This window comes from Phalaenopsis equestris, unplaced genomic scaffold, assembly GCF_001263595.1.
Source record: "Phalaenopsis equestris unplaced genomic scaffold, ASM126359v1 Scaffold000606, whole genome shotgun sequence".
In the NCBI taxonomy this organism is placed as follows: domain Eukaryota; kingdom Viridiplantae; phylum Streptophyta; class Magnoliopsida; order Asparagales; family Orchidaceae; genus Phalaenopsis; species Phalaenopsis equestris.
Window position 1 is genome coordinate 976,058 of NW_018165046.1, and position 10,769 is coordinate 986,826.

At 31.6% G+C, this 10,769-nt stretch overlaps 2 protein-coding genes across 3 annotated transcripts in view; both read left to right on the forward strand.

The window, feature by feature from the left end:
• LOC110029821 overlaps window positions 1-5,599 on the forward strand; it is a 16,170-nt gene extending 10,571 nt beyond the window's left edge. The window contains exon 2 of one of the 2 annotated variants that reach the window (XM_020732280.1): window positions 3,516-3,882. In XM_020732280.1, the coding sequence (XP_020587939.1) occupies window positions 3,516-3,673 (158 nt within the window). In that variant the 3' untranslated portion in view covers window positions 3,674-3,882. Of the gene's footprint in view, window positions 1-3,515; window positions 3,883-5,531 lie in introns of those variants that run through there. The other variant, XM_020732281.1, reaches the window with a different exon arrangement.
• Window positions 1-9,898, forward strand: part of LOC110029820 (serine--tRNA ligase) — a gene marked incomplete in the record, with an annotated part of 30,844 nt that extends 20,946 nt beyond the window's left edge. Inside the window, 1 exon segment of the mRNA XM_020732279.1 lies at window positions 9,617-9,898.
• Between the last annotated feature and the right edge of the window lie 871 nt (window positions 9,899-10,769).

Below are 10,769 nucleotides of genomic sequence, written 5' to 3' on the forward strand. Positions count from 1 at the left end.
CAGCAACTCAAATATGACTTGTTAAGGTAAAGGAGACTTAATAGCTGGCCAGCGAAAAGATGCATTTTAAATCTCTCTTAAGATCATTTGGTTCACTGCTTTTGTCTTCAATCACGAACTTAATATGAATAAACTCAATCCTGAAACTTTCCAATGTACCTTTCTCAGGTATGGGTAAGTAAGAAGGGTATAAATGTCATTTTCCTGAAATGAAAAAAAAAACATTTTTATCTATGAATATTCCTTTTTGAAAATATACCCTTCTAAATAACTCCGTTTTAGGTGTTAGGCAGGCAAGAGTGAAAATTTTAATTTTAATATATATTTTTTAAATTCTCCAACCCATTAATATTATCGAGTATCTTAATCTTCTTAGACCCTTCGACGTTTAGATTATCGAAATTCCTGCTTTTCATAATCATTCAATCCCATAATAAATCTCTAAACTTTGTGTTTACTTTTGAAGGAAGATTCACAAAGTGAAACTAATTTACATTCTGAAGTTAATCCTACTTGGATATGGCAAACTTGCAAATTCTTCTTTCATGTGTTTAGCTAAGAATTGCTCATTGCTTTAAGTTAAAGATATAGACCGTCTGCTCTCATACTTCTATTGCAAATATGGTGAGATACGACCATCTGTTCTCTTCAATGAGAAGTTAATCTCCAGCTTAGCAGAAATTGAATTTAGAAGACATAGAAGAAACTCCAAATGGAGAGAAAGAGAGATTGTATCACATGAAAACTTGTAAAAACGTAATATTTGAAGTCATCCAAAAATTAAAGGATGTCATCCTTGTTTATGTAAATGGGTCTTCACCATTAGTTATCAATCTGATGGATTCATTTGGAGATATAAAGATTGGTTAGTAGCAGAAGGATTCACCCTGATTTATGGGATCATTATTCCAAAACATTTGCGCATATTGCTGAACACTATTTAGCTACTCTTGATAGAAGTCAATTTTGATTGGCCACTTCACCAACTTGATGTTAAGAATGTATTTCTTGAATGCTGACTTGAATGGAGAAGTCTACATTGATCTTTGTAGAGGGATCAATAACTTTGGGAAGCCATGTTTAGAGTTTAGTATGCAAATTGAAATTTTTTTTTACAAGTTTAAACAATCATCTTGATTCTGGTTCAAAAGATTTACTGAAGTTGTGTATTTACAAAAAATTAAATAGGCTCACTCAGATTACACTTTGTTGTATAAACATAAGGATAGACTGGATAGTAACTCTGCAATATTAGTTATTTATGTTGATGATATTATTATTATTGGACATTATGATTATGATTTGAAGGTAAGTACTATATCTTGAAGAAAAAATGAGAAAGAGTTCAAAAATCAAATACAATAGGTATCTCATGATATATATATATATATATATATATATATATTCTCGTTGGTTGCGGCTTTTGGTATAAGAGCCTGTTTGGGACAGCTTAAAACAACGGGCGACGTTTTCAAAACGCCTTACTGTTTGTTTAGAATTTTTGTTCAGCTTATTAAAAAACGTTGTTTGAAATTTAGGAAGAATTTCGCTAGCGGCATTACCCCCGAGAGCATCGTATCTTCGCTGCGTTTAATCCTGATTTACGCCGCTACCCTTTCATAGCAATCGCAAATTACCGCAGAGAGAGAGCCCTAACTCGCGATCCCTAGCCGCTTCTGCTCCCAAATCCTGATTTACGCCGCTACCCTTTCATAGCAATCACAAATTACCGCAAGGAGAGAGCCCTAACTCGCGATCCCTAGCCGCTTCTGCTCCCAGCCCTTCGCATAAGCAGTCGCAATCCCTAGCCGCTCCCGCAGTCGCTCCTTCCCTTCCCATCGGATCCCTAGCCGCTTATAAGGCTCCCTGCCCTTCGCATAAGCAGTCACAATCCCTAGCCGCTCCTGCAGTCGCTCCTTCCCTTTGGCATTCCTAACCAGCGATTCTCTCCCTGCTTCTACTACATTCCTAACGCTCGCTCCTGCTCTTCACGTAGATCCTCTCCCTGCTTCTTCGACATTAATCACAGGCGGCCACCAGCTCTTTCCTTCGGCATTTTTCGGCATTCATCCCGTTCTAGGTAAATCCATTCTCCCCTCCCATCAAGTTTGCATATCTCTTCTTGGTGGGAATCTTCTTTGTATGTAGAGTTGAATCCCTGAAATTTTTGTTGATTCATACTTTGAAAAAAAATTATAAAAAGGGAATATTAATGAGTCGTTAATCCTTTGTTGAAGATTTTTTTTCAAAATTGAATTGGATATATTTTTTATTAATTTTTTTTTTTTCAAATTGTATGTTTTTTTATTAAAAATTTTCTAGCTGGTTTGTCATCAAAATACACAAACCAAACAGCTAAATAGTTTATCCAAAACAGGGACAGTATGATCATTTATCCAGAATCAACTATTTTTCAAACGCACAAACCAAACAGTCAGACAGTTTATCTGGATCAGCAGCAGATCAGCAGCTTATCTGGATAAGCTAGATAAGCCGCAGCTGCCCTAAAGTCCTTCGAGTCGGGGGTTCGATCCCTGCATAGGATTGAATTGCACATCTTTATATATATATATATATATTATCGAATGCAGGTTTTAAAAAAGATATGGAATGGAAATTTAAAAAAAAAAATATGGCCTTGCAATTTCTTGAAGAAATATGTTTTAGTTATCGTAAAAGAGACTGTTTGCTGTTGACATATCAATAGGTTTTAACATAAAATTTAGTGAGCTTGTCAGTAAGTCTCTAGCGGTTAAGCTCCTCTATTTAGCTCATAAGAGAGCTAACATTGTTTTTACTATTGGAATAATGAGTCAACTCGTGTACACCCCTCCCAAAAAACACAGGAATGTTGTTACAATGATATTCAAATTACCTAAAAGGAAACCTTGAAAAAGGGGTTCTTAAGGAAGGAGAAATCTAGAGTTATACAGACCTATAGTGATGTTGATTGTCCAAGTTTTATAGTTTACAAAAGATCTATATAGAATCTTGCACCTTTGTATGGGGTAGTCTAATAATTTGGTGAATAATAATAATTAAAAAAAGATATTATCTCAAGAAGTGTAGAAGCAAAACTCTGGTATTTGGCTGGTGGAATTAGTGAGTTAATATTACTTTAGCTCTTTCTATAAGAACTTCAAGTAACCATCAAGACTCCTATAATAGCATATTATGACAGTAAGGTTTCTATTAACATAGCACACAACTTTTTTCATCATGATTGGACTAACATGCGAGATAAATCGATGTTATTAAAGAAAAAAATAAAGTGGTGATCTATTTATTATTCATATTTCCTTCTTCAATTAGATTATTGACATAAGTTTCCTATTTGAAAAAAATGATTGACATGCTTGGCTTGTTTGATATTTACATACCAGCTTGAGAGGCAATGCTCAAATGAGTGCTGCAATGGCTATCAAAAGGAAAACAATGAAGTTTATTTATTATTTTCCCTATACAGTGAATACTTAAATAAATAATTAATGATGCTCGAGTTCATGTCTCATTAGTTAGAAGAAAAATGAAGAATTCCAAGGTTCTGGATTCGAGCACTCACTCTGCTCGAAAAAAGAAGGAATTAACGGTGACACATTTGGACAAAAGACCGACCTCCCTAGATGGTAATCTTTCTGGCATAACCTTGGACATATGGAAAGCGACCCCTTGATAGTAAACAACTTGTGGTTTGGGCTTGCATTAATTACATGCAACGATACAACAACAATAACAAGCCTTAATTCCACTAATTGGGGATTATATATCCTGTGATGTTTATATTATTTTCTTAGCAGGATATGCTCGCTTCTTTCCAACTTTTCACCTTTTTAAACTTTTATTTGTAGGACCAGAATTTGACCGATACAAGCATGGAGTATTTAACTTTATTTTCGCTCTTATTTTATTACATGCCTTGCTTTACTTGACAATGGATGATAGGAAAATTAAGGATATCATTGGATTACAAAGGATACTGTGTGAATTCATTCATGTGCATACCCATGTAGCCACCCATCTCACTTGCTACGCGTCCATGCAAACTCAAACAAAAACGATAGTTTAATGCTCAAAAATGTTACACATGTAGGGGCGGAGCTATGGTGGTGGCACTGGGGGCCTGTGCCCCACTAGCCCAACCCACTAAAATTTATTTTTTATTATTTTTAATAAATTCTTAAGGGAGAGACTCAGGCGTGAAGGGAAGAAAGATTCTCCTTGCTTTTATTACAAATCAAAATAATTTAACTGAGTTCAAATTTTAATTTCATATTTTAAATGCCTTTTAAAAGCAAAAATTAAAATCTTACCTATTAAAGCTAGAAAGCCCATGTACTATTTGAAATGTTCAATTTTTGATGTTATGCCTTTCCATTTAAACAACAGTAATACATATTTTTCAGATGTGGGATTAAAACATAAAGGCTTGAAGATAAAAAATATGCGTAATATAATATTCTTGTTTACACATAATTTTTATTTATTTATTTTAACTTTATTTTTGGTCAAATTGTGCTTCTTGGTAGATTATTATGATTATAGTTATAAATTAAAATTATAACATGTAAAAAAAACCTTCATGCCTTATTATGAGATAGATTTTGAAAATTTCTTTGGTTTTTTAATTATGTAAAAGGAACATAATGCCTAATATTTAATTTTAAATTAATTTTTAATCATATTTTATATAAATTAAATTATATGTTTAATTCTCATTTATATTAAATTTTAAGTCAGCATTGATTTTTTATCGAGCATGCTCACGAGCTTTAAACAATATTGTTCACGATCATTAACAATTCGAGCGAAAAACTGTTCAAATTTGTTCATTTAATAATCAAGTATTTAAAAAAACATTCAAGCTTGTTTGATTAATTAATTAAGTAATCATAAACGAGCTTTGATCAAGCTGATCTATGAGTAGCTTGTCAAACACTCAATTTGTTTGCAATGTTGTTTATAAGTTCCTAGAAGTAAGCATTTCTTTTTTTTTCCCTTCAGTACTTATATGCAAAGAATTATAAAGCTCAGTCCTACGGTCTATCTTTTTTATAATATTAAGGTTATATGATTGTTAAATGGAAATGATTATTTGACTTCTCTATGCATACCAAATGAAGTTTGATTCATATGTGAATGGACCCATTATTATTTGGAATGAAACAATGAGTTATTTATAATTATATTGAATGAGTCTCAAAACGTATTAATTAAGAATAATTAGCTATTGGAGTCATTTTTATTTATAAAAGAGATTGCATTTATGAGCAATTTTTCAAGATAATGTAATTTGTTCCGCGATTAAAAAAGATTTCTGGCTTCACCCTTGCACACATGTTTGTATTTCATTGCATAAGTAGTTAGCATCCTATAAGATAAATTAAACATTGATAACTATAAATGCTGAAACATATCCAATCATATTTTCAGAATTTTTGAGTCGGTTCTTCATTAGTTGCATATCCTATATCATTTATCTGTTCTTTTGGAAATTCTCAAAACGTGATTGCATATTTAAGTGTTGATCACAGGTTACACCTCCACACGCTTATGTATTTGATACATTATTATATTGAGGCAAAACAACGAGGGATATTCCTGATCATCATCATTAGAGTGATATTGCAATATAAAATTAAATTGTTGGGAGTGGAATAGTGATGTGATCTAAAATAGTCTTTCATTTTATGTTTTTATATCATAATTTTCTTGTATTCTTGAGCTTAATTCTGCTACTTGTTTTTTTAAATTCATTTGCTAGTTGTAGTGAGTGCACATAAAAATATATCTACAATATCACGAAGGCTTCCAAAGCATGCTTGATAAACAAGATGAGCTTACTATGGACATGGTTGGGCTAAAGCTAGCCTAAGATTGTATGTGAACCAATGCACTTGATGAGCAACTCATTATCAGCTTGATTAATACACATTCAGATTTGTTCAATTTAATATGCAGTGAAGGTTGCTTTTTAAAAATTCGAATACTAAATAAACCAAGCTTGAACATTGTTTAACTCAATTATTTATTTTCATGAACTAGCTTGTTTGTTGTTCATCAACAAATTTGTTAAATTATTGATATAAAGCTTGGTGATAAATTATAAAAATAGTTAATTATAATATTTCATTCTATTTAATATCAATAATATATTAGGTTAACAATCATTCACCTATTTTTTTATTAATATGTGCTTGTTTACACATCTAATTATAAAAACATCATAATCTCATTAATTAATTTAGACACACACACACACACACACATATATAATTATTTATTAATTTATTATATTTTCAGAATGTTGAAATTAAAAATTGATATTAATAATATATAATTCTTAAGACGTTAATATTATATTTTAATTTTTTAATCAACTAAATTATGCATCAATTTATGTTATTTTTTAACTAATTTGTTTTTAGACCATCGCTACTTTTCTTTTTTGCTACTATATTCTTACCACTTACAAATTTTTATGGTGAAATAATTTTTTGCAATCTGTTGGTGTAATAGCAATAAGAAAGCTGCTTTTTTTACTTTTTTTTAAAAAAATTATAATACTAACAACAGCTTTTCAGAAGTTATTTTTCCAACAATTCTAAACCATCTTTATAAAAAGCTATAACCCAAATGGACCCTAGTTGTCAATTATTATTTATGTTATATAATTGCAGGAAAGATTACATGTGACCTAATTATTATTTTACCTAATTAATTTCAAATTGTGAGGACTAATTCTAATTAAATTGCTCATTCATTTAGATTTGAAAAATAATTTGTTAAAATAAGAATTCAGGCAGGTTTTCAAAATTTTAGCTTATTAAGTACTCATTCGATTAATTTTTGCAAACAAAAACAAACTAAATATGATTATAAAACAATTCAAATAAGTTCGAACATGTATTTGAAAGCTTTGCTCAAGCTTGAATTGATTTTGTACGACTAATAAAATGATTAAATCAAATCCAAATCATAATGCACTATGCACGGCTTAGCTTGGTTATAGCCCTCAGCCATCTAGAGTGCATGGGCTGACTACCCTTTCCTGTATGAAAGAAGCATATCTTATATCTAGCAAACCAATTCTACTTGATTCATAAGATATCTCCTCAAATAGAAGGAGAACAATGTACAAATGCATGAGTTCTAGCCTAACATCCAAACCTAATATTTCTGATATGAAGTAGAAAACTATTTGACTTGGTTCAAAAAATTTTGGACAATCTGACTGGAAAAGTAAATATGTTTGTAAAGTTGTGATATCAAAAATAATTTTTAGGAAAAATGCGACAGGAATTATAAAAATCTATTCTTTCCACAAAATTTGATGACAATTTTATCGGTCCCCAAATAGAATTGTGGTGGTGGTTTGAATGCAATGTAGGCAGAAAGTTGTCTCAAACAAATCCTAAATATATTTGAAAAAAACTTTGACAATCTAACATTGAAAATAAACATGTTTGCAAGGAGTAGCTTTAAATATGTCTACAAATAGGAGTTCAGCCAAGTTATGTATTATTTAAATCAGGTTTGGAACTGAGGAGAAGGGCATACTTGAGAGCATTTGTAAGGAGAACATTAGATTCACTTTTATCCATGGCTATATGGAGAGAGAAATGGTTTCAACGGTATAGATAATTAATTGGTACATTATATTTGAACTTGTGCATATTCTGATTTTTGACTCATTAGTTCTTCCTCTCTCACTTCACTCCTTTTATTTTTCCTTCTCTCTTTTGATTAGAACTCAGGACACCCAAGTTATAACTAAATCTCAAGAAGGAATAGTATCAATTATTATATGTATGCATACTAAATATGTTTATATATAATATAACTGTATACTTACCATACTTTCTTTCCTCTATTACATACTCTATTTCCTTTGCTTTTCTTGATTTTTTTAGTTGAAAGCCATTGGACACATAATGTCGTGTTAGACAATGCGCAAAGTGCGAAGTGATGGTTTTATAAAATAAAGTGTTCATGAATTTATATTATATACATATATTGTATACACATTATTTGCATATACTAATCATTTAATAATTCAAATTTAAATCACATTAACTAATAATTTTTTATTAATAATAATTGTATGTTATTTAAAAATATTATTTAGCTATCAGAAAGAAAAAAAAACAAAATATTTACATTATGTAGTGCTAAAATGATACTTAAAAATAAAAAATATTTATGAAATATAGTGATTAGCTAGAGAGCAAGAGGTGAAGGTCGTGTGAAGGAGAGATAGGGTCCGTTTACGGCGGGTTGGGGAAAATAGCATTTTGAAAATAGTTGTGGGTATAAGTTATTTTTTAAAAAGCTATTGTCGGTATTATAAACATTTTAATTAAAAATAATCAATCAAAAAAATTTTTTCAGCTACCACATTTTAGTAGACTTGGTTGCAAAAAACAGGTTTGCATCATAAAAATTTCTAAAAGTAGCAAGTAAATTGTAGCTAAACAGAGTTGTGATCACAGTATGAAAATCAAAGCAGTTTGAAAGTTGCCAAAACCGACACAGTGTGAATACAAAGCATCGAGAATCAGTTCAAAGAAAAAGTTTGTGAGTGAAAATTTACTAGCACTAGCGACATGAGCCAATAAGAAGTGCATAAGAAAACTCATATGGCGAAAGAGCATGATGAGAAAAACCATCAAGTGGCAAATATTCATGCCTAATTGTTGTGTCATGTACTAAGCCGAACCATGAAATTTGAACAAGGATTTTGCTAGATCCACGGAAAACACCATGTGATTCATGCTTTGTACAAGCTTGCACTTTACTGGCAAGCATTGTGTAGTACATCAATTTGCTTCACTCCTAGAACGTGCTTTGAAGAGCACTGTTAACAACACTTGAAGTATGGTTTACATGGTGCTTCCCCACAATTACTTTTCGCTGATTGAATAGATAATTAGCTATATAAACCTATCTTTTCAATCTACTTTCAAAGAAATGACTTGTCATGGCAAGGGAGTCAAAATATAATTAAATGATCAATTATTAAAGTGAAGCTCAACCACTGTACTGCTGTGATACTTTTGTAACAGTATGTTTGTGTGTACTTGGGATTTTATTAGCACTTCGTCGTTGCAGATAGTCTAGTATACTTTTTGTTTGTTGCTGTGGACTATCATTCTGTTGGGTTGTTCATCACTAGTTAAATGCTTGGACAAATATTATGTTTTTTCTTGGAAGATTAACATGTATACCACTCAATTATTCTTGTGTATTTACATATCTAATACAAAAAATTCAACTTAAAGTAGTGATATTTTTTATGTGATATGAAAGATTTGGGTTGTATAAATGTAAAAAATGAAAATTTAGGAGTTAGCTATGTAAATACTTAAGAATGTGTGGTATGCATCTTTTTTTTTTGGTCGGTTTGTTTTGGTAGGCTTTGTCCATATTTGCTGGGTATTTTTACGAACTCAATTTTGTGATTTCATTTCTTGCTTCTTTGGTGAACATCTTAGCTTGTTTTACTTTTGAAAAACCTGTTACATGCTTTATTGGATATCTGATCACTACGTTTAACAGAAGTGGCTTTGGTTTTCTTTCAAGACATTAGTTGACAATGTTCTATGATCATTCCTTTCAGGGAGAGTGACGCGTGGGACTCAGGTGCTGCACAGGCTTCTTGTGAAGAAGTGACCAATTTGCACAGTTTTCTTGTGTGTCAAATTTCACTGTAAATTTATAATTTACTGCTTTATGAATGTTATACTGCTTCTAGAATTTCACGCTTAACTTTCAGAAGATATAATTAGATAGTTTTTTTCCATTGTAAGTTTGATTTCATGTTTTTCGAAGTGTGGTGTGTCCATAGGCCAACAGTTGGATTCTTTTTCTCTTTTATGAATTGTAAGTGTTAAGACATAAATTAGTTCAACTTTAGCACTATAGTTTACTTAGCAAGGTAGAAATGAATTTCATGTCATGTAGGCTTTCCTTCTTAGGCTGAGTCTAGGGGTCTCTTTGGGGGGCTGCGGCTTTTTTGTGTAAAGGTGCTTGTAAAGTTATGATGGGGAAAACAATTTATTAGAGAAGTTGAGGTGTGAATTATAAATATTCATTATTTTCAAAAATTTCATGAACAATTTTTTTATAACCACCACACTTTAACATATCTAGTTTCAAAAAACAACTTTCCATCAAAAAAATTTCTAGAAAATAGATATAAAGCAATTTCGCAAAAAGAACTGTGATGATAGTTTGGAACGAAGCTGTCCCAAATAGACCCTAAATTAATTTACTTGTTTTAGATGAATTTTCTCTTGTATCTTATCCTCTTCCGTGCTATGAACAGCAGTAAAGCTTGTTATTTCTATCTTCCTACATATGACAACAAACAAGTTTATTGTTTGGATGACCGGGTAACTGAAATCAGCAATCCTGAGGTTTTCAACAATACTGCTGGAAGAGTATCTGTATCGTACAGTAAACAGTCTGTTTTATTGCCTTTAATGTGCTTCAAACGCCAAATAGGAGACTTTTCTCTTTCTCTGTAGCTTTGGTTGGGGGAAGGGAATAACACAGAATTGGGGGATTGTACAGAGAATTTTGTGGCTGGAGCGGAGGAAAAGATTTGGCCAGTGTTTAAGTTTTAGTCTGAGCACTGCAGCTACAGTGCCGAACCCGGTACATTACCCAAGCCACTGTAGTTGGGTCTTTGCTACAGTTGAACATGGGATGCTTGGAGAGGAAGAGAATAGTTTGCAGGGTTATTGGTAATTTCAACAGTATTTTTTTTT